General features: G+C 53.9%; 1 protein-coding gene across 1 annotated transcript in view; it reads right to left on the bottom strand.

The window, feature by feature from the left end:
• Positions 1 to 589: 589 nt before the first annotated feature.
• Positions 590 to 26,276, bottom strand: part of INTS3 (integrator complex subunit 3) — a 32,064-nt gene continuing 6,377 nt past the window's right edge. The window contains exons 6-30 of the mRNA XM_036397785.2: positions 24,774 to 24,840; positions 23,140 to 23,284; positions 20,714 to 20,843; positions 19,530 to 19,627; positions 18,269 to 18,460; positions 17,130 to 17,217; positions 15,921 to 16,000; positions 14,676 to 14,767; positions 13,418 to 13,524; positions 12,630 to 12,749; positions 10,394 to 10,523; positions 9,587 to 9,641; positions 9,016 to 9,119; positions 8,242 to 8,286; positions 7,959 to 8,078; positions 7,175 to 7,328; positions 6,162 to 6,230; positions 5,638 to 5,713; positions 4,388 to 4,501; positions 3,885 to 3,933; positions 2,981 to 3,148; positions 1,615 to 1,715; positions 1,460 to 1,532; positions 1,219 to 1,378; positions 590 to 1,128 (exon numbers count right to left, since the gene is read on the bottom strand). Coding sequence (XP_036253678.1) covers positions 1,051 to 1,128; positions 1,219 to 1,378; positions 1,460 to 1,532; positions 1,615 to 1,715; positions 2,981 to 3,148; positions 3,885 to 3,933; positions 4,388 to 4,501; positions 5,638 to 5,713; positions 6,162 to 6,230; positions 7,175 to 7,328; positions 7,959 to 8,078; positions 8,242 to 8,286; positions 9,016 to 9,119; positions 9,587 to 9,641; positions 10,394 to 10,523; positions 12,630 to 12,749; positions 13,418 to 13,524; positions 14,676 to 14,767; positions 15,921 to 16,000; positions 17,130 to 17,217; positions 18,269 to 18,460; positions 19,530 to 19,627; positions 20,714 to 20,843; positions 23,140 to 23,284; positions 24,774 to 24,840 — 2,615 coding nt within the window. The 3' untranslated portion in view covers positions 590 to 1,050. The remainder of the gene's footprint in view (positions 1,129 to 1,218; positions 1,379 to 1,459; positions 1,533 to 1,614; positions 1,716 to 2,980; positions 3,149 to 3,884; positions 3,934 to 4,387; positions 4,502 to 5,637; positions 5,714 to 6,161; positions 6,231 to 7,174; positions 7,329 to 7,958; positions 8,079 to 8,241; positions 8,287 to 9,015; positions 9,120 to 9,586; positions 9,642 to 10,393; positions 10,524 to 12,629; positions 12,750 to 13,417; positions 13,525 to 14,675; positions 14,768 to 15,920; positions 16,001 to 17,129; positions 17,218 to 18,268; positions 18,461 to 19,529; positions 19,628 to 20,713; positions 20,844 to 23,139; positions 23,285 to 24,773; positions 24,841 to 26,276) is intronic.

The following is a 26,276-nucleotide window of genomic DNA, read 5'->3' as shown; positions in this document are numbered from 1 at the left end:
CATTGTCACCCCCACATTGTCCCTCTGTCACCCCCCATTGTCCCCTCTGTCTGCTCCCCTCTGACCCCCACATTGTCCCCTCTGTCCCCCACCATTGTCCCCTCTGTCTGCTCCCCACTGTCACTCCCCATTGTCCCCCCCGTCCCCCCACTGTCCCCTTCCCTGTCCCTTCTGTCCCCTCCCAATTTTCCCCATTGTCTCCTCCACTGTTCCCCCTTCTGTCCCCTCCCCATTGTCACCTGCCCTTGTCCCCTTCCGTGTCCCCCCCCATTGTCCCCTCTGTCCCTTCCCCACTGTCCCCATTGTCCCCTCTGTCCCTTCCCCTGTCCCCATTGTCCCCTCTGTCCCTTCCCCACTGTCCCCATTGTCCCCTCTGTCCCTTCCCCTGTCCCCATTGTCCCCTCTGTCCCTTCCCCACTGTCCCCATTGTCCCCTCTGTCCCTTCCCCTGTCCCCATTGTCCCCTCTGTCCCTTCCCCACTGTCCCCATTGTCCCCTCTGTCCCTTCCCCTGTCCCCCCATGTCTCCCCTTTGGGGGGGGGGAGGAACACACGACTTCCCCCCCAATGTCACAAATTGGGTCCATTCAGTACAAAACAGGAAAGTTTTTATTGCTGCTTTTCTTAAAAACACTTAAAAATGCTCCGGGGGCGGGGCAGGACCCCTCCCCAAATGCTGCCCCTCCCCCAGCCCAGGACCCCCCAACTCCCCCTCCCCAAATCATCCTGGAGCAGCCACTCGGTTCCACCCTTTATTTACATTTCTGGAGGAAAATGGGGCTGGGGGTGCCCCCCTTGTCCCCTGAGGGGGGGTCCCACCAACAATGGGGGGGTCCTGGGGTGGGGGGGGGCAGCGCGACCCCTCCCCAGGTGGTGAAAAGGGAGGGGAGGGGGGGGTAAGGGAGTGATGGGGACCCCGAGCTTGGGGATTTGCTGGCACCGGTCTGGGGGGTCCTGGGGGGTTCCCCATGGTGGGGAGGGTCCCGAGGGGGGTCCCCGTGGTGGGGGGGGGTCCCCATGGTGTGGGAGGAGTCCCGGGGGGGTCCCACCCCTCAGTCACTGTCCGACCCCACAGCAGAGGAACCTTTCCTTTTCCTCTTGGCCGGTTTGGGTTTGGTGTCCTCCTCCTCCTGCAGGGACATTGAAGGGGGGGGGGTCACACGGGATTTGGGGAGCTCAGAGGGGTCTCGGGGGGGTCTCGGGGAGGGTGGGGGTCTCACCGAGGCGCTGCTGGAGCCAGACTCCTCCTCGTTGTTGGGGGGTTGTGCTGCATTTTTGCGGCTGCGGGGGCTGGCCAGGGCCGTGGCCTTGCGGCGGCTCTTGGGGGGTTTGCTGGAGGAATCCTCGTATTCCTCGGCCAGGGAGAAGAGATCCGAGAACCTGGGGGGGCACCAGAGGGGCTCGGGGGGGGGGTCTGGGGTCTTCAGGAAGGGAGGGAGAGGTGTGGGGAGGGGGTCTCACTTCATTTTGTGAGCTTCGTCGCAGCTGGCCTGGACGTGCTGCAGCGCCTGCAGGATCGGGGTCTGGCTGAAAACTGGGGGGAAAATGGGGAGGGTCAGGGCAAGGAGGGACCCCAGACCCAAATGGAACAGCCCAGGGTGTGGGGAGGGACCCACAGTTGTGCTTGGTGTTGGTGAGGTTGAGCCTGAGGTTGTCCAGGTGCTCCAGGATCTGTTCCAGGGTGAGCTGGGCCAGTTTGCTGCTGGAGCTGCGGAGGCTGCGGGAGAGGAGGCAGAAAATGGGGTGAGAACCCCAAAAAATGGGGGTGAGAACCCCAAAAAATGGGGGTGAGAAACTAAAAATGGGGGTGAGAGCTCAAAAATGGGGGTGAGAAATTAAAAATGGGGGTGAGAAACTAAAAATGGGGTTGAGAAGCTAAAAAATGGGGATGAGAAACTGAAAATGGGGGTGAGAGCCCAAAAATGGGGGTGAGAGCCCAAAAATGGGGGTGAGAGCCCAAAAATGGGGGTGAGAAACTAAAAATGGGGGTGAGAAACTAAAAATGGGGATGAGAAACTAAAAATGGGGGTGAGAAACTAAAAATGGGGGTGAGAAACTAAAAATGGGGGTGAGAAGCTAAAAATGGGGATGAGGAACTAAAAATGGGGATGAGAGCTCAAAAATGGGGATGAGAAACTAAAAATGGGGATGAGGAACTAAAAATGGGGATGAGGAACTAAAAATGGGGGTGAGAGCTCAAAAATGGGGGTGAGAAATTAAAAATGGGGGTGAGAAACTAAAAAATGGGGGTGAGAAACTAAAAATGGGGGTGAGAAGCTAAAAAATGGGGATGAGAAACTGAAAATGGGGGTGAGAGCCCAAAAATGGGGGTGAGAAACTAAAAAATGGGGAGGAGAAACTAAAAATGGGAGTGAGAAGCTAAAAATGGGGATGAGGAACTAAAAATGGGGGTGAGAAACTAAAAATGGGGGTGAGAAACTAAAAATGGGGGTGAGGAACTAAAAATGGGGATGAGGAACTAAAAATGGGGGTGAGAAGCTAAAAATGGGGGTGAGGAACTGAAAATGGGGATGAGAAACTAAAAATGGGGAGGAGAGCCCAAAAATGGGGGCGAGAAACTAAAAATGGGGGTGAGAAACTAAAAATGGGGAGGAGAGCCCAAAAATGGGGATGAGAAACTAAAAATGGGGATGAGAAGCTAAAAAATGGGGATGAGAAACTAAAAATGGGGGTGAGAAACTAAAAATGGGGATGAGAAACTAAAAATGGGGATGAGAAACTAAAAATGGGGGTGAGAAACTAAAAATGGGGATGAGAAACTAAAAAATGGGGGTGAGAAACTAAAAATGGGGGTGAGAGCTCAAAATGGGGGTGAGAAACTAAAAATGGGGTGAGAAGCTAAAAATGGGGGTGAGAAATTAAAAAATGGGGATGAGAAACTAAAAAATGGGGGATGAGAGCCCAAAAAATGGGTGTGAGACACAACAAATGGGGGTGAGCCCCCCAGGAGCCCCCCCGGACCTCTGGCGCTTGCGGGGCAGGCTGTTGTTTTTGATCAGCAGGGCCTTGATGTGCTCGCCCAGGAGGTCGTCGTGCCGCAGCCCCCAGTGCCTCAGGATGCTGGTGGTGAACTGGTCCTCGGGGTGGCACGGCCGGCTCAGCACCATCTTCACCATCTCCTCGCTGGGCCTGGCAAAAACGGGAGTGGGGAAGGGTGGGGGACAGCCCTGGACACCCAGGAGATCCCTCAGACACCCAGGAGATGCCCCCAGACCCCCCAGACCTCCCCAGAGCCCCAGGAGATCACCCAGACACCTCAGGAGACCCCTCAGTGCCCCCCAAATTCCCTCAGTGTCCCCCAAATCCCTTCAGTGCCCCCCAAATCCCCTCAGTGTCCCCAGATCCCCTCAGTGCCCCCCAAATCCCCTCAGTGCCCCCCAAATCCTCTCAGTGTCCCCAAATCCCCTCAGTGTCCCTTGGAACCCCTCAGTGTCCCCAGATCCCCTCAGTGCCCCCCAAATCCCCTCAGTGTCCCCAAATTCCCTCAGTGCCCCCCAGATCCCCTCAGTGTCCCCAGATCCCCTCAGTGCCCTCCAAAACCCCTCAGATCCCCTCGGTGTCCCCAAATCCCTTCAGTGTCTCTCCCTTAGTGTCCCCAAATCCCCTCAGTGTCCCTTGGAACCCCTCAGTGTCCCCAAATCCCCTCGGTGTCCCCAAATCCCCTCAGTGCCCCCCAGATCCCCTCGGTGTCCCCCAAATCCCTTCAGTGCCCCCCAGATCCCCTTGGTGTCCCCAAATCCTCTCACTGCCCCCCAAATCCCCTCAGTGTCCCCAAATCCCCTCGGTGTCCCCCCCCAGGACTCCAGGCATGTCCCCCCTCCCTTGGGGACACTCTGGGGGTCCCCCCTGTCCCCCCCAGACTCACTTTTCCCTGCGGAGCTGCAGCAGGAGGCAGGACAGGGCCTCGGGGTGCTCTGCCAGGGGAAGGAGGGTGGCAATGTCCCCAAAACGTGTCCCCAAAAAATGTCCCCTATGGGAATGTCCCCCCATGGGAATGACCTCTGGGAATGTCCCCAGGGTGTCCCTGGGAATGTCCCCCGGATGTCCCCGAGATGTCCCCCTGGGAACGTCCCCCAGGATGTCCCCAAGAGATGTCCCCAGGAATTTCTCCCCCGGGAATGCCCCCAAGAATGTCCTTGGGAATGACCCCTGGGAATGACCCCTGGGAATGTCCCCAGAAAATGCCCCGCATGGGAATGACCCCTGGGAATGACACCTGGGCATGTCCCCGGGAATGTCCCCAAAAAAATGTCCCCAGAAAATGCCCCCCATGGGAATGACCCCCAGGAATGCTCCCCTGGGAATGTCACCCCAGGATGTCCCCCCTGGCAATGTCCCCAGGGTGTCCCCAGGGTGTCCCCAGCTCACCCTTGTACTTGAGGTGCTGCAGGATGGGGATGATGGTCTCCAGGGGGATGTTGTGGGCCAGGAAGAGCTGCCAGGTGCAGTACTGCTCAAAGGTCTCCCAGTCCAGGCTCTGAACTGGGGACAGAGGGACAGGGGGACAGAGGGACAGAGGGACAGCGGGACAGAGGGACAGCGGGACAGAGGGACAGGGGGACAGAGGGACAGAGGGACAGAGGGACAGCGGGACAGGGGGACAGCGGGACAGGGGGGACAGGGGGACAGCAGGGATGGATAAAAGGGACAATGGGATAATGGGGACAATGGGTTAACAGGGATCTGTGTCAGCGCCTTCCCCACCTCTGGGGACCCCAAAACCTGCCCAGGGTCCCCCCCACCCCTCCGGGCCCCGGGAATGGGGACAGAGCCCTGTCCCGGGAAGGGGCTGTGGGGGCAGGGTTAACGAGGCTCCCTAATTAACAGGCTTATCCCAAAAGCTGGATTTGCTCTGGAACACTGAGGGACCCCACAGAGAGGCTGTGGAGCCGATTTTGGGATTTTGGCCGTGCCCTGCCTGGCACCCCTGGGGCACAGGGATAAATCCCACATTCCCCCCGGGGCAGTGACCCTTCAGTGCCAGCAGGGAATTCAGCCCCGGGCAGGGATCTCCCTCTGGAAAGGGCCAAGCCTGGGGTTGGGGTGGGATTTGGGGGCTGCCTGGGACCTCCTCATTCCCATTCCCATTCCCAATCTCTTTCCTGCTTCCATTCCCAGTCCCAGTCCCAATCCCACTCCCATTCCCATTCCATTCCCATTCCCGTTCCCATCCCCATTCCCACTCCCATTCCCGTTCCAAATCCTTTCCTGTTCCCATTCCCATTCCTGTTCCCATTTCCCATTCCCTTTCCCAATCCCATTCCGAATCCCAATCCCACTCCCAATCCCATTCCCATTCCAAATTCATTCCCATTCCCTCTCCCACTTCCCAATCCCACTCTCATTCCCAATCCCATTCTCATTCCCACTCCCACTCTCATTCCCAATCCCACTCCCATTCTCATTTCCAATCCCATTCCCATTCCCTATCCCATTTCCCAATCCCATTCTCATTCCCACTCCCACTCTCATTCCCAATCCCACTCCCATTCTCATTTCCAATCCCATTCCCATTCCCAATCCCACTTCCTCTCTCCCATTCCCGTTCCCGTTCCCATTCCCGATCCCAATCTCATTCCCTCTCCCATGTCCCATTTCCCACTCCCAGTCCCGCTCACTGAGGATGTTCAGCACGGAATCCTTGCGGAACATGACGAGGTTTCCCATCATCACGTGGCACACGAGCTCCTGGAGCTGGGATGGGACAGGGAATGGGGTCAGGGGGCTTTGAGGACCCTCCCCAGGTGGGATCCAGGGGGAACCGTGCCAGCTCCACCCCTGGGATCCCTGGGGTTCTGGGCACATCCAGACCCTGCTCCAGACCCACGACCCCGGGAATTCGGGCACCCCCAGACCCTGCACAACCCCGGGGCTCCGGGCACATCCGGACCCCGGCATTCCAGGGGTGCCCCCGGGAATTTTTTGGGTTCTATTTTTGGGTTCTCACAGCAAATTCCAGGCCAGGCAGAGCCAGCGGGATCCCCCGGGCAAAGGGGCTCATTAGGGGTAATTAGCACTGATTGCCCAGGAGATCCTTTGGGATCGACCTTTGGACGAGGGGATTTAGGCGAGGATTGAGGCCATGGGTGGCTCATTTTGGGTTAAATTCCCCAGGAAAGGGGCCGGGAAGGATTCCCCTCACCTGGAAGGAGTCGATGACAGCCACGATCATGTTCAGCAGCTCCCCACTCCTCAGGGTCTCATCTGGAAACTGGGAATGCACAAAATCCAAACTGGGAATGCACAAAATCCAAAATCCGGGCAGAGACAGCAGGGAGAGCCCTCCCAAAATCCCAAAAATTCCAGGTGGGAAAAGCTCCAGCGGGAGGCAGCCGTCAGCCAGGGCTCTGGAATTCCCGGAATTCCCGTTTTTTTTCCCTTTTCCTGGCTCTGCTCCCTGCTCCAGGGCCCCGCAGGAAACACAAAATCAATCAGGGCACGGCGGCGCCGAGGGAGAGGGATGGGATCTGGGATGGATCCTGGATTTGGGATCAGCGCAGGGAACAACGGGATCCTGCCCTGGGATGGATCCTGGATTTGGGATCAGTGAGGGGAACAATGGGAGCCTGCCCTGGGATGGATCCTGGATTTGGGATCAGTGTGGGGAACAATGGGAGCCTGTTCTGGGATGGATCCTGGATTTGGGATCAGCGCAGGGAACAATGGGAGCCTGCCCTGGATGGATCCTGGGTTTGGGATCAGTGAGGGGAACAATGGGACCTGCACTGGGATGGATCCTGGATTTGGGATCAGTGAGGGGAACAATGGGACCCACACCAGGATGGATCCTGGGATGTGGGGTCAGCGGAGCTGCTCCAGCTGATCCAGGCAGGAAGGAGGAGCAGGCCCAGCTCCTTCCTCCTTGGAAGGCACAGCGAGAATTTTGGGGGATTCTCTGAATTTAGAGAAAATTTTGGGGGATTCTCTGCTGCAGCACAGCTGGGATGGGACCTGGGGCACCCCTGGGATGGGATTTTGGGCACACCAGGAACAGGATTTGGGGCACACCTGGAGCGGGATTTGGGCACCCCTGGGATGGGACCTGGGGCACCCCTGGCACTCGGGGCACCCCTGGGACAGGACCTGGGGCACCCCTGGCACTCGGGGCACCCCTGGGATGGGATTTTGGGCAGCCCTGGGCAGGTGCGGGCTCACCTCGGTGTAGATGGAGGGCGTGAGGAAGCAGAGCAGGCGCACATCGTCCTCCTGGCACGCCTTCATGTCCATCATCAGGCACGTGTGCAGCTCCCCCAGCTGCGTGGCCTGGGCGAACGACTCGTAGAGCCCCATCCTGCCCAGCGCCGCCTTGCTGGGGACACAGCGCACCTGGCACCTGCCACACCTGACACACACCTGCCACACCTGGCACAACTGACACACTCATAGAGCCCCATCCTGCCCAGCGCCGCCTTGCTGGGGACACAGCACACCTGGCACCTGCCACACCTGGCACACACCTGGCATGGCTGACACACTGCTGGCACACACCTGGCACCGCTGGGACATAGCTGACACAACTAACGCACACCCGCCACACCTGGCACACACCTGGCACACACCTGGCACATCTGGAACACACCTGGCACCTGGCATGGCTGACACACTGCTGGCACACACCTGACACAGCTGGGACACACTGGCCCACGCCACCACCAGGGGAAGGGACAGGCACAGGCAGGGGAGTGGCACAGGTAAGAGGGCGGGGCCCAGGTGAGGGGAGGAGTCACAGGAGAGAGGGAGGAGTCAGAGCAGGGCAGGGCCCATCTGAAGGGACAGAGTTGAGCAGGGCGGGGCCCATCTGAGGGGGCGGGGTCAGCACAGGGCGGGGCCCATCCGAGGGGGCGGGGTCAGTACAGGGCGGGGCCCATCTGAGGGGGCGGGGTCAGTGCGGGGCGGGGCCCATCTGAGGGGGCGGGGTGAGCGCAGGGCGGGGCCTCACCTGGCCCGCAGGTAGTAGAGCAGGTGGTAGCCGATCTTGGGCTGTTTCTGGTAGAGCTCGGAGAGCAGGTCCAGCAGCAGCGAGAAGCCGCTGTTGTCCTCCTGCATCTGGCACAGGTTCCTTGGGAACAGCGGGAACGTCACCGGGACAGCGGGGACCAAAAACCCCAAAAAAAAACCCCAAATCCCCGGATTTCCCGCTGGGAATGGGATGGGAAACTCCCTGGGGTGTTTGGGATGAGGAGGGAGGCCGGGAATTCCCGAGGGTTTGGGAAGGGACCTACCGGAATATCAGGTACAGGGGCTTCCCCACGGACTCCTCCAGGGACCTGGGGACAGACGGACGCTCTGAGCTCCCGGGAATGGCACCCGGGATCCTGGGAATGGCACGGGAACAGCCCCGGGGAACAGCCCTGGATCCCTCTGAGTTTTCCCAGGAATGACAAAGGAACAGCTCTGGACCCCTCTTGGTTTTCCCAGGAATGGGAACAGCCCTGGATCCCATTGGGAGCACAGGAACAGCCCTGAGGAACAGCTTGGGATCCCTCTGAGTTTTCCCAGGAATGAGAACAAGAACAGCCCTCCAAATTTTCCAGGAATGACAAAGGAACAGCCTGGGATCCCTCTGAGTTTTCCCAGGAATGAGAACAGGAACAGCCCTGAGGAACAGCCTGGGATCCCTCTGAGTTTTCCCAGGAATGGCACAAGAACAGCCCTGGATCCGCCCAGGATTTCCCAGGAATGGCACAGGAACAGCTCTGGATCCCTCTGGATTTTCCTGGGAATGGGAACAGCCCTGGATCCCGTTGGGAGCACAGGAACAGCCCTGGATCCCTCTGGGTTTTCCCAGGAATGGGAACAGCCCTCTGAGTTTTCCAGGAATGGCACAGGAACAGCCCTGGATCATTCTGGCTGCTCAGCCCTCCAGGATTCCCCAGGATTGGGAACAGCCCTCTGGATTTTCCCAGGAAATGGGACAGGAACAGCCCTGGATCCCTCTGGATTTTCCAGGAATGGGAACAGCCCTGGATCCCCCTCTGGGTTTTCCCAGCCCTTACTCCTCCGTGATCTCCTCCGGCAGCACCTCCCCACGGAAATGAGCCTTGAACAGCTCCTGCAGGCACGAGGCGAGCACCGAGAGCTGCTCCGAGTCAAAATCCTCCTGGAAAGGGCAGGGAGAGAGCTCAGGGCCTGCCTGGCACGGGGCAGGGACAGGGGAACGGATCCTGGCACGGGGAAAGGGCACGGGAATGGATCCTGGCACAGGGAAAGGGGAATGGGAATGGATCCTGGCACAGGGAAAGGGCATGGGAATGGATCCTGGCACAGGGAAAGGGCACGGGAACGGATCCTGGCACAGGGCAGGGACAGGGGAATGGATCCTGGCACGGGGAAGGGGCACGGGAATGGATCCCAGGCTGCTCCGGAGGGGTTCCAGCACCAGGGATCCCAAATCACTGCTGGGATAGATCCTGGATTCCACACAGGATGGATCCCAGATCCCACCCATGATGGATCCCAGATCCTGCCCCAAATGGATCCCGGATCCTGCCCAAAATGGATCCCAGATCTCCCCAAAATGGATCCCAGATCCCACCCATGACGGATCCCAGATCCCAGCCCTGTTACCTCCAGGACCTGATCCACGATCTCCTGCATGACCTCGCACTGCGCCTCCGTGTCACTGCAGCAGCACAGGGACAGAAACCGTTACTGGGAGCACTGGGAGGGGCACTGGGAACACTGGGAACACTGGGAGGGGCACTGGGAGCACTGGGAGCACTGGGAACACTGGGAGCACTGAATGGGAGCACTGGGAGCACTGAATGGGAGCACTGGGAACACTGGGAGCACTGGGAGGGGCACTGGGAGCACTGGGAGCACTGGGAACACTGGGAGAGGCACTGGGAGCACTGGGAGGGGCACTGGGAGCACTGGGAGGGGCACTGAATGGGAGCACTGGGAGCACTGGGAACACTGGGAGAGGCACTGGGAACACTGGGAGGGGCACTGAATGGGAGCACTGGGAGAGGCACTGGGAGGGGCACTGGGAGCACTGAATGGGAGCAGTGGGAACACTGGGAGGGGCACTGGGAACACTGGGAAGACTGGGAGAGGCACTGGGAACACTGGGAGGGGCACTGGGAGCACTGGGAGCACTGGGAAGACTGGGAGGGGCACTGGGAGGGGCACTGGGAACACTGGGAGCACTGGGAGCACTGAATGGGAGCACTGGGAGCACTGGGAGAGGCACTGGGAGCACTGGGAGCGGCCACTCGGGGCTGGGGCTGGGGGAGGCCCAGGTGTGCAGATTCCAGGGGCGGGGGGGGGATGAATTCCAGGATTTTAAGGGCACTCAGAGCCAGAAATTCCATGGAATCTCTGGGCTGGGAAGGGGCTGGGAATGGGAATGGGAATGGTTGGGAATGTCCCCACCTGCCCTTCTGCAGCTGCAGCACTTTGTCCCTCAGGGACTCGTCCAGCTGCTCCAGGAAGGGGGTGATGTCCACGGGCTCCTCCACGATGGATTCCTTGATGGGATGGAACCTGAACTCCCTCTTCTTGCCTGAAACCAGGAATTCCCCGGGATCCTCCTCCTTCCCAGCAATCCCCGTCCTGGACCCTCCTCCCCTGGAGCCAGGGCTGGGAATGTCCGGGATTGTGATCCCTGCTCAGTCCCCATCCCAAACCTGACCCTCCAAGGAGGCAAAATTTGGGGTTGGGGTTCCCCATTCCCAAACCTGACCCTTCAATATTCCCAGGGCATCTCCAAGGAGGCAAAATTTGGGTTTGGCTTCCCCATTCCCAAACCTGACCCTCCAAGGAGGCAAAATTTGGGATTGGGGTTCTCCATTCCCAAACCTGACCCTCCAAGGAGGCAAAATTTGGGATTGGGGTTCCCCATTCCCAAATCTGACCCTCCAAGGAGGCAAAATTTGGGATTGGGGTTCCCCATTCCCAAATCTGACCCTTCAACATTCCCAGGGCATCTCCAAGGGGGCAAAATTTGGGATTGGGGTTTCCCATTCCCACATCTGACCCTCCAAGGAGGCAAAATTTGGGATTGGGGTTCCCCATTCCCAATCCTGACCCTTCAACATTCCCAGGTCTTTTCAAAGGGGGCAAAATTTGGGATTGGGGTTTCCCATTCCCAAACCTGACCCTCCAAGGAGGCAAAATTTGGGATTGGGGTTCCCCATTCCCACATCTGACCCTTCAACATTCCCAGGGCATCTCCAAGGAGGCAAAATTTGGGATTGGGGTTCCCCATTCCCAAATCTGACCCTTCAACATTCCCAGGGCATCTCCAAGGAGGCAAAATTTGGGATTGGGGTTCCCCATTCCCAAACCTGACCCTTCAACATTCCCAGGTCTTTTCAAAGGGGGCAAAATTTGGGATTGGGGTTCTCCATTCCCAAACCTGACCCTCCAAGGAGGCAAAATTTGGGATTGATTTGGATTCTGAGGCTCCCAGGCCACGTCCTCTGCCCCCAAACCCCGGGCAGGGCAGGAATTCTACAAGGATCCAACCAGGGAGGCTGGGAATGGATCCAGAGGGGATTTGGGTGAGACCATTTGGGATGTGAGGCTGGAAAAATGCTCTGAACTCCTGGGAACAGCCCAGGAAAGGGAACAAACGTTGTGGGCACGGATCCGGAACAGTGGATTTGGGAATCAGCTCCTGGGATTTGGGAATCAGCTCCTGCAGTGGAAATCTGGGACTTTCCAGCAGGACCAGCTCTTGATTTTTGGGAATCAGCTCCCGCAGAGCCTCCCAGCAGAGGAAATCTGGGATCTCCCACAGGATCAGCTCCTGGGATTTGGGAATCAGCTCCTGCAGAGGAAATCTGGGATCTCCAGTGGGATCTGCTCCTGATTTTTGGGAATCAGCTCCTGCAGAACCTCCCTGCCAAGGAAATCTGGGAATCTCCACCGGGATCAGCTCCTGGGATTTGGGAACCTGGGAATCTCCACCGGGATCAGCTCCTGGGATTTGGGAATCTGGGATCTCCCAGCGGGATCAGCTCCTGGGATTTGGGAACCTGGGAATCTCCACCAGGATCAGCTCCTGGGATTTGGGAACCTGGGAATCTCCAGTGGGATCAGCTCCTGGGATTTGGGAATCTGGGATCTCCCAGTGGGATCAGCTCCTGGGATTTGGGAACCTGGGAATCTCCACCAGGATCAGCTCCTGGGATTTGGGAACCTGGGAATCTCCAGTGGGATCAGCTCCTGGGATTTGGGAATCTGGGATCTCCCAGTGGGATCAGCTCCTGGGATTTGGGAACCTGGGAATCTCCACCAGGATCAGCTCCTGGGATTTGGGAATCTCCACTGGGATCAGCTCCTGGGATTTGGGAACCTGGGATCTCCACTGGGATCAGCTCCTGGGATTTGGGAATCTGGGATCTCCCAGTGGGATCAGCTCCTGGGATTTGGGAACCTGGGAATCTCCACCAGGATCAGCTCCTGGGATTTGGGAATCTGGAATCTCCAGTGGGATCAGCTCCTGGGATTTGGGAATCTGGGATCTCCACCAGGATCAGCTCCTGGGATTTGGGAATCTGGGATCTCCAGTGGGATCAGCTCCTGTCCAGGAGGTTTTTTGAGGGAATTCTGGAGCCCGGAGGGCGCCGTGGGTGTCCCTGGGGAAGCCCAGGGGCTCCCTGACCTCCTTTGCTGCTCAGCTCCTCCTCATCGTCACTGAAGGCGGCCTCGGCGTTGTCATAGCAACCGTCATCCTTCTCCAGGTGATTCTCCATCTCCATGGCAACGGGCTCCTCGATTTTCACTGGCACCAAGGAGGGAGCCCAAAAATCCCAATTTAACCCCCCCAAAAATCCAAATTTAATTCCCAAAAATCCCAATTTAATTCTCCCAAAAATCCCAATTTAATTCCCAAAATGCCAATTTAATTCCCCGATTTAATTTCCAATTTAACTCCCCAAAATCCCAATTTAATTAATTCCCCCAAATCCCTATTTAACTACCCCAAAATCCCAATTTAACTCCCCAAAATCCCAATTCAATCCCCCAAAAATCCAAATTTAATTCCCAAAAAATCCCAATTTATTTCCCCAATTTAATTCCCAAAAAAATCCCAATTTAATTCCCAAAAAATCCCAATTTATTTCCCCAATTTAATTCCCAGAAAATCCCAATTTAATTCCCAAAATCCCAGTTTAATTCCCCGAAATCCCAATTTAACTCCCCAAAATCCCAATTTAATTCCCCAATTTAATTCCCCAAAAAATCCCAATTTAATCCCCCAAAATCCCAATTTAATTCCCCAAAATTCCCAAGTAAATTCCCCCAAAATCCCAATTTAATTCCCCAATTTAATTCCCCAAAAAATCCCAATTTAATCCCCCAAAATCCCAATTTAATTCCCCAAAATTCCCAAGTAAATTCCCCCAAAATCCCAATTTAATTCCCAGAATTCCCAGTTTAATACCCCACCTTCCATGGGGGGTGAGGGGGAGCTGCAGAATTCCGGGAATTTCTCCCTGAGCATTGCCCGGAGCTCCTTGTCCAGTTTGGGGTTGTCAAAGAGCGGGGCCAGGTGCCTGTGAGGGAAAATTTGGGAAAACTCCACCTAAATTTGGGATCAGCCAGAGCTGGGATGGGGCCTCATCCCACTGGCAATGGGAACAGGGAAAATCCCAATTCCCTCTTTTCCCCAATCCCTTTTCCCTCATGGTTTTTGGGATCCCCTCACCTGTGCCACCAGAACATGGGAATGGGAGAAGTGGAAATTTTCCTGGGAATTCCCAATTCCCTTTGTTCTCCCATCCCTTTTCCCCCCCTCCTTTGCCACCTGAACATGGGAGAGGGAAAAGGGGCTGGAAAATTGGGCTGGGAAATCCCAATTCCCTCTTTTCCCCAATCCCTTTTCCCTCATGGTTTTTGGGATCCCCTCACCTGTGCCACCAGAACATGGGAATGGGAGAAGGGGAAATTTTCCTGGGAATTCCCAATTCCCTTTGTTCTCCCATCCCTTTTCCCTCACCTGTGCCACCAGAAAATGGGAATGGGAAAAGGGGCTGGAATTCCTGGGAAATCCCAATTTCCTCACCCCTCATGGCCATTGGGATCCCCTCACCTGAACATGGGAATGGGAAAAGGGGCTGGAAAATTGGGCTGGGAAATCCCAATTCCCTCTTTTCCCCCATCCCTTTTTCCCTCATTATCTTTGGGATCCCCTCACCTGTGCCAGAAAATGGGAATGGGAAAAGGGGCTGGAATTCCCGGGAAATCCCAATTCCCTCTTTTCCCTCATGGTCCTTGGGATCCCCTCCCGTGCTGCCAGAACATGGGAGAGGGAAAAGGGCCTGGAATTCCTGGAAAATCCCAATTTCCTTGTCCCTCCCATCCCTTTTCCCTCACCTGTACCACCAGAACATGGGAATGGGGAAAAGGGGTCGGAATTCCTGAGAAATCCCAATTCCCTCTTTTTCCCAATCCCTTTTCCCTCATGGTTTTTGGGATCCCCTCACCTGTGCCACCAGAACATGGGAATGGGAAAAAGGGGTCGGAATTCCTGAGAAATCCCAATTCCCTCTTTCCCCCACCCCTCTTTTCCCTCCTGGATCAGCCCCCAGTCCAAGCCTGGCTGATCCCAAATTTTCCTGGATAACTCCAGAGCTCCAGGACAGGCCCGGGGTGGGGGCAGATGTGGAAATTCAGGAAAAAATGGGAAAAATCTGGGAATTCTTACGCCAGGACTCGCTTCTCCACGATGTGGGTGAGGGAGTTGAACACTCCCTGCCGGACGTGGGCTTCCAGAGGGGGGTAAAAATTGGGAATGATCTGGAAAAGATCAGGGATGGAGAGAGGAATGTTAGGGAAAAAATCCCTGCCAAGAGTGGGAAATCCCAGCCTCAGGAATTGGGACATTCCAGAACTTTCTCCCCAGTTCTGCTGCCAGGAATTTGGGGTGGGAGGGAGGGAGCTCCAGGAATGTTCTGGATTCTTCCCACCAAGTGCTGGGGATAATTTGGGGTAAAGGAGAAAATCCCTCTTTAATTTAGGATAAAGGAGAAAATCCCTCTTTAATTTAGGATAAAGGAGAAAATCCCTCTTTAATTTGGGATAAAGGAGAAAATCCCTCTTTAATTTGGGGTATAGGAGAAAATCCCTCTTTAATTCCCAATTTCTGGAACCAGCTGCTTCCCTGGTCTGGGATCATTCTGGATCATTCCCTGATGCTCTGATCCCTCCCTGGATCAGGAATTCCATCATTAATTTGGGGTAAAGGAAAAAATCCCTCTTTAATTTGGGATAAAGGAGAAAATCCCTCTTTAATTTGGGGTAAAGGAGAAAATCCTTCCTCAATTTGGGATAAAGGAGAAAATCCCTCCTCACTTTGGGATAAAGGAGAAAATCCCTCTTTAATTTGGGATAAAGGAGAAAATCCCTCCTCAATTTGGGATAAAGGAGAAAATCCCTCTTTAATTTGGGGTAAAGGAGAAAATCCCTCCTCAATTTCGGATAAAGGAGAAAATCCCTCTTTAATTTGGGATAAAGGAGAAAATCCCTCTTTAATTCCCAATTTCTGGAACCAGCAGCTTCCCTGGTCTGGGATCATTCTGGATCATTCCCTGATGCTCTGATCCCTCCCTGGATCAGGAATTCCATCATTAATTTGGGATAAAGGGAAAATCCCTCTTTAATTTGGGGTAAAGGAAAAAATCCCTCTTTAATTTGGGGTAAAGGAGAAAATCCCTCCTCAATTTGGGATAAAGGAGAAAATCCCTCTTTAATTTGGGGTATAGGAAAAAATCCCTCTGTAATTTGGGATTTTTTGGGGGGATTTTTTTGGGGGGATTTTTTGGGGGGGGATTTTTTTCGGGATTTTTCGGGATTTTTTTGGATGGGATTTTTTTTGGGATTTGTGGAGCCCGGCAGTTCCCTCCCAGCTCTCCCCACCCCTGGAATTCCCTGCTGCAGGAGGATTCCTCACCCTGCACATGAAGTCCAGCAGCGTGGCCGTGATGGCCGGGTGGGGTTTCATGGAGTGGTGCATGACCAGGATGGCAGGTTCTGGGGGAGACAGGGGGTCAGGCCCCAGAGACCCCAAAAACCCCAAATCCCCGCTCCTGGAACCCAAAATCCTCAAATCCCTGCTCCTGGACCCCAAAAACCCCAAATCCCTGCTCCCGGACCCCAAAATCCCCAAATCCCTGCTCCCAGAACGCAAAATCCCCAAATCCCTGCTCCTGGACCCCAAAAACCCCAAATCCCTGCTCCTGGACCCCAAAAACCCCAAATCCCTGCTCTGGGGGGGCTGCCCAGGCACCAGGACAGGCTGGATCCATGGGATCCACGGGATCCATGGGGTGGGATCCAGGGGATGAGGGGCAGGCGGGTCCTGTGCTGCCCATGGGTCACAATGGCCCCAAATCCCACCCCAGGAACATCCCAGGATCCCATCCCAGGAACATCTCATGGATCTCATCCATGGATCCCACCCCAGGAACATCCCAGGATCCCACCCCAGGATGGGTCCCCGTGGATCCCACCTCAGGATTCCATCCCATTCCGTGGATCCCCCACAGATCCCATCCCAAGGCAGATCCCCCATGGATCCCCATGGATCCCACCCCAGGATGGATCCCCATGGATCCAAACCCCAGGATCCCATCCCAGGATGGATCCCATGGATCCCAACCCCAGGATCCCATCCCAAGGCAGATCCCCTATGGATCTCACCTCAGGATTCCATCCCATTCCGTGGATCCCCCACAGATCCCATCCCAAGGTGGATCCCCATGGATCTCCATGGATCCCACCCCAGGCAGATCCCATGGATCCCAGCCCCATGAACATCCCATGGATCCCCATGGAGCCCACCCCAAGATCTCATCCCAGGATGGATCCCCATGGATCCCAGCCCCAGGATCCCATCCCAAGGCGGATCCCCCATGGATCCCCATGGATCCCAGCACCAGGATCCCACCCCGGGATGGATCCCCCATGGATCCCCATGGATTCCAGCCCCAGGATCCCACCCCGGGATGGATCCCCATGGATCCCAGCCCCAGGATCCCATCCCGAGGTGGATCCCCCATGGATCCCAGCCCCAGGATCCCATCCCAAGGTGGATCCCCATGGATCCCAGCCCCAGGATCCCATCCCGAGGTGGATCCCAGCCCTGGCAGGTCCCACCCACCGATGTTCATGATGCTGTCCTTCTCGGGGTTGAAGAAGAGCCAATCATAGAACAGAGCCAGCTTGGCGTTGGAGGCAGCGACGTTCGACTGCAGGAGACCGAAAAACCCCAAAACACCCCATGAACACCATGCTGAGATCCCACCAAGAACCCCCTGAGATCCCCCCAAGAACCCCCTGAGATCCCCCCAAGAACCCCCTGGGATCCCTCAAAGATTCCTTGAGATCCCCCCAAGAACCCCTGAGATCCCCCCAAGAACCCCCTGGGATCCCCCCAAGAACCCTCTGAGATCCCCCCAAGAACCCCTGGGATCCCCCCAAGAACCCCCTGAGATCCCTTCATGACCAAACTCAACGCTGGGAAACCCCCACGAGCCACCCAAAATCCCTCTGAGAACTCTCCACCCTCCCTTTTTGGGATGTTCCTGCTCCTGTTTTTGGGGTGTTCCTGCTCCTGTTTTTGGGGTGTTCCCATTCCCAGCCCATCCTGTGCCCCACTTTTGGGATGTTCCTGCTCCTGTTTTTGGGCTCTCCCTGCTTCCAGCCCACCCCATGCCCCATTTTTAGGATGTTCCCATTCCCAGTCCACCCCATACCCCATTTTTGGGTTCTCCGAACCTGTACCCCATTTTTGGGCTCTCCCAGCCCACCCTGTACCCCATTTTTGGGCTCTCGCATCCCCCTGTACCCCATTTTTAGGGTTTCTCCCATCCTGTACCCCATTTTTGGGGTGCTGACCGTGCAGGTGGTGAGCAGGCAGCCAGTGATGGCCCTGTGCCCCATTTTGGGGTTTTCCCAGCCCATACCATGCCCATTTTTGGGGTTTCTCCCACCCTGTACCCCATTTTTGGGTTCTCCCAGCCCATTTTTGGGGCTCTGACCATGCGGGTGGTGAGCAGCCCACCCTGTACCCCATTTTGGGGTTTTCCCATCCTGTACCCCATTTTTGGGTTCTCCCAGCCCGTTTTTGGGGCTCTGACCATGCAGGTGGTGAGCAGCCCACCCTGTACCCCATTTTTAGGGTTTCTCCCATCCTGTGCCCCGTTTTTGGGGTGCTGACCGTGCAGGTGGTGAGCAGCCCACCCTGTACCCCATTTTTAGGGTTTCTCCCATCCTGTGCCCCGTTTTTGGGGTGCTGACCGTGCAGGTGGTGAGCAGCCAGCCGATGATGGCCCAGCGGGGCAGGATGTCCGAGCTCAGCACCTCGTTGGACGGGTGCACCACGCCGCAGATGTAGCGGATCAGGTCACAGCGCAGGGACTGACTGTCAGGGGTGGACAGGTACTGCCTCTGGAACCAGTCCTGGTACCGCTTCTGCTGCCCAAAGCGCACCTGGGGACGGGGGACACAGCTGGGGACACACCCGGGGACATGGGGACATGGGGACATGGCTGGGGACAGGGTCTGGCTGTTGGGGGTGGACAGGTACTGCCTCTGGAACCAGTCCTGGAACCGCTTCTGCTGCCCAAAGCGCACCTGGGGACAGCCACAGGGACATGGGGACATGGGGACATGGCTGGGGACACACCTGGGGACAGGTATGGGACATGGGGACACTGCTGGGGACAGGTACTGCCCCTGGAACTGCTTCTGCTGCCCAAAGCGCACCTGGGGACAGCCACAGGGACATGGGGACATGGCTGGGGACAGGCACAGGGACATGGGGACATGGCTGGGGACAGGTATGGGACATGGGGACACAGCTGGGGACACGGGACAGGGACACAGGACACAGCTGGAAATGGGGACACAGGACACAGCTGGGGACACAGGACAGGGATGGGGACATGGGACAGGGACAGGGGACACGGCTGGAAATGGGGACACAGGACAGGGCTGGCAGTGGGGACAAGCAGGACCTTGAGCTAGGGGGGATTCGGGAGGGAACCCATCAGGAATTTGGGATGGAATCCATGGAGAATTTGGGAGGGAACCCAGGTGGGATTTGGGAACCCAGGGGGAATTTGGGAATCCAGGGGGAATTCAGGACAGAACCCATCAGGAATTTGGGAACCCAGGGGGAATTTGGGAATCCTGGGGGAATTTGGGACAGAACCCATCAGGAATTTGGGATCCAGGTGGAATTCGGGACGGAACCCATCGGGAATTTGGGATCCAGGTGGAATTCAGGACAGAACCCATCAGGAATTCAGGGATCCAGGTGGAATTCAGGACAGAACCCAGGGGGAATTCGGGACAGAACCCATCAGGAATTTGGGAATCCAGGTGGAATTCGGGACAGAACCCATCAGGAATTTGGGATCCAGGTGGAGTTTGGGAATCCAGGTGGAATTCGGGACAGAGCCCATCAGGAATTTGGGAATCCAGGTGGAATTTGGGACGGAACCCATCGGGAATTTGGGAATCCAGGTGGAGTTTGGGAAGCCAGGGGGATTTTTACCCGTGAGGTCATGAAGAGCAGCTTGGTCTCCATGTCGGGCGTGAGGCGACACGCCAGGAACTTGCGGGAGGTCCTGGACTGCAGCAGCTGCAGCACACCTGGGGGGACAGGGGCAGAAATTGGGGTGCAAAAAGCCTCAAATACGTCCTGAGTGTTCCCCTGAGGTGTTTAAAGGAGATTTAACCAGGCTCCAAAGGGTGGGAACGCTTCAAAGCCAATTTTTCCCTGGAATTGCTGCATCCAGAAGATGCTGGGAAGTTGCCCAGAGAAGGGAATGATTAATAGAAATATAATTAATGTAATTAAATACAGGAATATCATGAATGTCAAGAAATAAAAGAATATAATCCATGTAAATAAATATAGGCATATAATTAATGTAAATGAACACGGGAATATCATTAATGTGAATAAATAAAGGAATGTAATGAATGTAAATAATTATAGGAATATCATGAATGTAAATAAATATAGGGATATCATCAATGTGAATAAATATAGGAATATCATTAATGTAAATAAATATAGGAATAACATCAATGTGAATAAATATAGGAATATAATGAATGTGAATAAATAGAAATATAATTAATGGGATAAATACAGGAATATAATGAATGTAAATAAATATAGGAATATCATCAATGTCAATAAATATAGGAGCATCATGAATGTAAATAAATATAGGGATATCATTAATGTCAATAAAGAAAGAAATATCATAAATGTGAATAAATATAGGAATATCATGAACGTGAATAAACATAGAAATATAATTAATGTAAAAAAATACAGGAATATAATGAATGTAAATAAATATAGGAATATCGTGAATGTGAATAAACATAGAAATATAATTAATGTAAAAAAATATAGGAATATCATGAATGTGAATAAATGTAGGAATAAGATGAAGTTCTTTAAAGTTTAAGGTGAAATTCTTTAAAGTTTAAAGTGAAATTCTTTACAGTTTAAGGTGGAGTTCTTTAAAGTTTAAGGTGGATTTCTTTAAGCCTATGAGATGCAATTTTCACCTAATTAAAGAAACCCCTAAGCTCCTTTCCTTTTTAAGGAAACAAAAGGCGGCTTTGTCACTCTGGCAACAAAAAAATGCATTGGAACAGCCCTGGAAAAAGAGAGAACTGGGAGATCCACGGCAAAGAGGGGATTTCCCAGGCTGGTACCTGTGAACTGGGGGCTGAGCACCTGCGGGTTGTGCAGGATGTCCTTCCAGAGCTGCTCAAACTCAGGGATCCGAGCCACGTTCTGCAGCAGCCGCACCAGGTCCCGGCCGATCATGAAACAGTCCATGAACTGGGGGAAAAGGGGGGAATTCCATGGGATAATCCATGGAAACGCCACGGAACGATCCAGGAAACAATCCATGGAAACGCCATGGAACAATCCAGGAAAATCCCAGGAAAATCCCATGAAACAATCCATGGAAACACCATGAAACAATCCATGAAAATCCCATGAAAATCCCATGAATTAATCCATGGAAATACCATGAAACAATCCAGGAAAATCCCATTGAACAATCCATGAAAATCCCATTGAACAATCCATGAAAATCCCATGAATTAATTCATGAAAATCCCATGAAAATCCCATTGAACAATCCATGAAAAACCCATGAATTAATCCATGAAAATCCCATGAATTAATCCATGAAAATCCCATGGAACAATCCATGAAAATCCCATGAAACAATCCATGAAAATCCCATGAATTAATCCATGAAAATCCCATGAAACAATCCAGGAAAATCCCATTGAACAATCCATGAAAATCCCATGGAACAATCCATGAAAATCCCATGAAAATCCCATTGAACAATCCATGAAAAACCCATGAATTAATCCATGAAAATCCCATGAATTAATCCATGAAAATCCCATGGAACAATCCATGAAAATCCCATGAAACAATCCATGAAAATCCCATGAATTAATCCATGAAAATCCCATGAAACAATCCAGGAAAATCCCATTGAACAATCCATGAAAATCCCATGGAACAATCCATGAAAATCCCATGAAAATCCCATTGAACAATCCATGAAAATCCCATGAAACAATCCATGAAAATCCCATTGAACAATCCATGAACTGGGGAAAAGGGAGGGAAAATCCCATGAAACAATGAATGAACTGGGAAAATCCCATGAAATAATCCATGGACTAGGAAAAGGGAGGGAAAATCGCAAAGAACAATCCCTGAACTGGGAAAATCCCATGAAAATCCCATGAAAGAATCCCTGAACTGGGAGAATCCCATGAAAATCCCACGGAAGAATCCCTGAGCTGGGAAAAGGGAGGGAAATCCCTCTCAGAGCAGGGGTGGGATCGGGGAGGGCAGAATTCTCCCTCCTCTCCCTGCCCGGCCCCGGCCCCGCTGCAGCCCCGGGCTGGGGTCAGGGCACAGGCAGGGAAGGTCATTCCAGCAGCTCTTCTGGAATGTTCTCCCTCCCAAAGCAAACAACGGGCCCATGAATCCCACAAATCCCATAAATCTGCCACCTTCCCCTCAGGAATGCAGCCAGGGGCTGGGGGAGGAGGGGGAATGGGAGGGTTTGGGATGGATCCCAGCTCTGGGGGGATTTTCCTGCTCCATCCAGAGCCAAACTGGGAATGGGATCACACCACAGGCACTGCCCTGCTCCTGGAGCAGGGGAGGCAGGATCACAATCCCATTTCCATTTCCATCCCAATCCCAATCCCAATCCAATACCAATCCCATCCCAATCCCGTCCCAATCCAATCCCATATAAACTCACCCTCTCCCGCAGCAGGCACACACAGAACTCCAATCCCATCCCATCCATCCCAATCCAATCCCAATCCAATCCCATCCCAATCCCAATCCCAATCCCATCCCATATACACTCACCCTCTCCCTCAGCAGGCACACACAGAACTCCAATCCCAATCCCAATCCTATCCCAATCCCAATCCAATCCCAATCCCATCCCAATCCCATCCCAATCCCAATCCCAATCCCATCCCATATACACTCACCCTCTCCCTCAGCAGGCACACACAGAACTCCAATCCCAATCCTATCCCAATCCTATCCCAATCCCAATCCCATCCCAATCCCAATCCAATCCCAATCCTATCCCAATCCTATCCCAATCCCATCCCAATCCCAATCCCATCCCAATCCCATCCCAATCCCAATCCCAATCCCATCCCATATACACTCACCCTCTCCCTCAGCAGGCACACACAGAACTCCAATCCCAATCCCATCCCATCCCAATCCCAATCCAATCCCATCCCAATCCCAATCCCAATCCCAATCCTATCTCAATCCCAATCCCATCCCAATCCCAATCCCATCCCAATCCCAATCCTAATCCAATCCCAATCCCATCCCAATCCAATCCCATCCCAATCCCATCCCAATCCCATCCCAATCCCAATCCCATCCCATATACACTCACCCTCTCCCTCAGCAGGCACACACAGAACTCCAATCCCAATCCAATCCCAATCCCATCCCAATCCCAATCCCAATCCCAATCCTATCTCAATCCCAATCCCATCCCATCCCAATCCCATCCCAATCCCATCCCAATCCCAATCCCAATCCCATATACACTCACCCTCTCCCTCAGCAGGCACACACAGAACTCCACCTCCTTCTGGCGCAGCGCCTGCAGCGCGGCCGTGCCGTGGTGATCCACGATCAGCCTCAGGTAGGTGTACACGGCCATGGCCACCAGCAGGCTGCTCTTCAGCACCCACTCCCTGAGAGAGCCCAAATCCACCCCAAATCAGCCCCCAGGGCGGAGGGAACTCCAGGGCATTCTGTGGGATCGGGGTGCGGGAACGCCGGGAATGGCGCGAGCAGCAAGGGTGGGGTGGGGTTGGTGTCACCTGGAACCATTGCCCAGGCTGTCCAAAAAGGCCATTGCATGATTAAGAAATAAATTAATGCATTAATTAATACGTGCATTAATTGTGGAGTGTGTTAATTAATAAAGATAATAACCTATAAATATATCCAATGATGTCTTTGTGGGATCAGGGTACAGGAAGGGAACACCGGGAATGGGGTGAGGAGCAAAGGGGGGACTGGGTTGGTGTCACCTGGAACCATTGCCCAGGGCATCAGCAAAAGTAATTAAACAGTAAATAAATTCGTTAATTTATTAATTAATAAACATATTAACTGGGGAATGTGTCAATTAATAAAGATATTAAATTATATTTTTATGGGATTGGGGTGTGGGGAGGGAACACCAGGAATGGGCCTGAGGCAAAGGGGGGGACAGGGCTGGTGTCACCTGGAATCATCACCCAGGGCATCAGTAAAAGTGATTAACTAATTAACAAATTAATCGAGGAATTAATTAATAAATGTATTAATTGGTGAATGTGTTAATGAATAAAGATAATAAATGATAAAGATATTAAATTATATCTTTGTGGCAAGGGAACACCAGGAATGGGCCAGCAGCAGTGGTGGGAGTGGGTTGGTGTCACCTGGAACCATCACCCAGGGCATCAGCAAAGGTGTTAATTAATAACTGGGAAATGTATTAATTAATTAATAAAGATTATAAATAATAAAGATAATAAGTACTAAAGATTCTGAATGATACAGATATCAATTGATCAATATATTGGTGATGAACACAGAATTGATAAACACTGGAAAATCCAGCCCAGCCCTGGGGTGTCCCAGGTGGCTCCTGCTGGCTCTGAATCCCAAGAAAAACAAAACAATCCCAGAAAAAAACAAAACAATCCCAGAAAAAAACAAAACAATCCCAGGGAAAAAACCAAAACAATCCCAGGAAAAAAAACCCAAAACAATCCCAGGGAAAAAAAAAATCCCAGGAAAAAACAATCCCAGGACAAATCCAGCTGGATAAAAGCTGGAGCAGCTCCATGGGATTTTAGGGAATTCATTGCTTGGAGCAAAACTATTCCCAGCCCTGCCTGGGCAATCCTGAATCCCAAATCCCCTGGAATTCTGTGGATCCAGGACAATGGGATGGAATTCCCAGAGGGCTGAGCTGCCCAAACACAGGAAATTTTTGGGGGCAATCAACTCCAGGCTGCTGCTCCTAAAGGAAAAGCTCCCCCCATGGCTCAGGAAGTTTGGGAAGGAAACATTCCCGGGATGCTGGGCCAGAGCCACGCCTGCTCCTCAGCCCTGCGGGGCATTTGGGGGATTTGGGGACTTTGGGAATGTGGGAAGGGCAGGGGAGGGGCTGTTCCCAGGGGTTACCTTTGCTCTGTCAGGATTTCCAGAACGTTCTCTGCCAGCCAGATGTTCTTGGCAGTGACGTCCCCACCTGGAAAAGCATCGGGGACAAACAGCTGGGATGTGGGGCAGGGGATTTGGGAGCTGGATTTGGGAGCTGGGATTTGGGAACTGGGATTTGGGAACCGGGATGTGGAGCAGGGGGAGTTGGGAGCTGGGATTTGGGAACTGGGATTTGGGAGCTGGGATTTGGGAGCTGGGATTTGGGAACTGGGATTTGGGAACCGGGATGTGGAGCAGGGGGAGTTGGGAGCTGGGATTTGGGAACTGGGATTTGGGAGCTGGGATTTGGGAGCTGGGATTTGGGAGCTGGGATGTGGAGAAGGGGATTTGGGAGCTGGGATTTGGGAACCGGGAAGGAGCAGGGGGATTTGGGAACTGGGATTTGGGAGCAGGGGGATTTGGGAACTGGGATTTGGGAGCAGAGGGATTTGGGAACTGGGATTTGGGAGCAGGGGGATTTGGGAGCTGGGAAGGAGCAGGGGGATTTGGGAGCAGGGGGATTTGGGAGCTGGGATTTGGGAGCTGGATTTGGGAACCGGGAAGGAGCAGGGGATTTGGGAACTGGGATTTGGGAACTGGGATGTGGAGCAGGGGGATTTGGGAGCAGGGGGATTTGGGAGCTGGGATTTGGGAGCAGGGGGATTTGGGAACTGGGATTTGGGAGCTGGGATTTGGGAGCAGGGGGATTTGGGAACTGGGATTTGGGAGCTGGGATTTGGGAGCTGGGATTTGGGAGCTGGGATTTGGGAGCATCGGGATTTGGGAGCTGGGATTTGGGAACTGGGATTTGGGCACTGCCTGTTCCCATCCCTGTGATCCCAGGGAGGCTCCCCAGGGAGACCAGGGAAAAAACAGGGAGAACTATGGAAAATCAGGGAAAACCAAGGAAAAATCAGGGAAAAAACAGGGAAAAATCAGGGAGAACTATGGAAAATCAGAGAAAACCACAGAGACCAGGGAGCAGCTGGGAAAATCAGGGAAAACCATGGAAAATCAGGGAAAACCTGGGAAAAAAAAGGGAAAACCTGGGAAAAAACAGGGAAAACCATGGAAAATCAGGGAAAACCAGGGAGAAGTGGCAGGTCCAGACAATGGATGGCCCTGAAGGGCAGGGAGTGTGAGCCAGAGGGGCCCTGCAGGGGAGGAGTGACCCAGGGGACACTGGGCCTTCTCCAGGGCTCCCTTTTTCCCAGGAACCTTTTCCAGGGCTGGATTTCCCAGGGATTCCTTTTCCAAGTCTCCCTTTTCCAGGGATTCCTTTTCCAAGGCTCCCTTTCCCAGGGATTCCTTTTCCAAGTCTCCCTTTCCCAGGGCTCCCTTTTCCAAGGTTCGCTTTTTCCAGGGCTTTTCCCACTTCTCCCGCTCTCCTGGGCATCTCCCAGCCATCCAGGAATTCCAGGGACACAATTCCTGCTCCCTCCCTGCACGTCAGCCCCGGGAACACGGAAGAGGCTCCGGAAAGGC

The sequence above is a fragment of the Molothrus ater genome, chromosome 29, assembly GCF_012460135.2.
Source record: "Molothrus ater isolate BHLD 08-10-18 breed brown headed cowbird chromosome 29, BPBGC_Mater_1.1, whole genome shotgun sequence".
Lineage (NCBI taxonomy): Eukaryota > Metazoa > Chordata > Aves > Passeriformes > Icteridae > Molothrus > Molothrus ater.
This window is presented reverse-complemented; position numbering and strand designations above follow the sequence as displayed.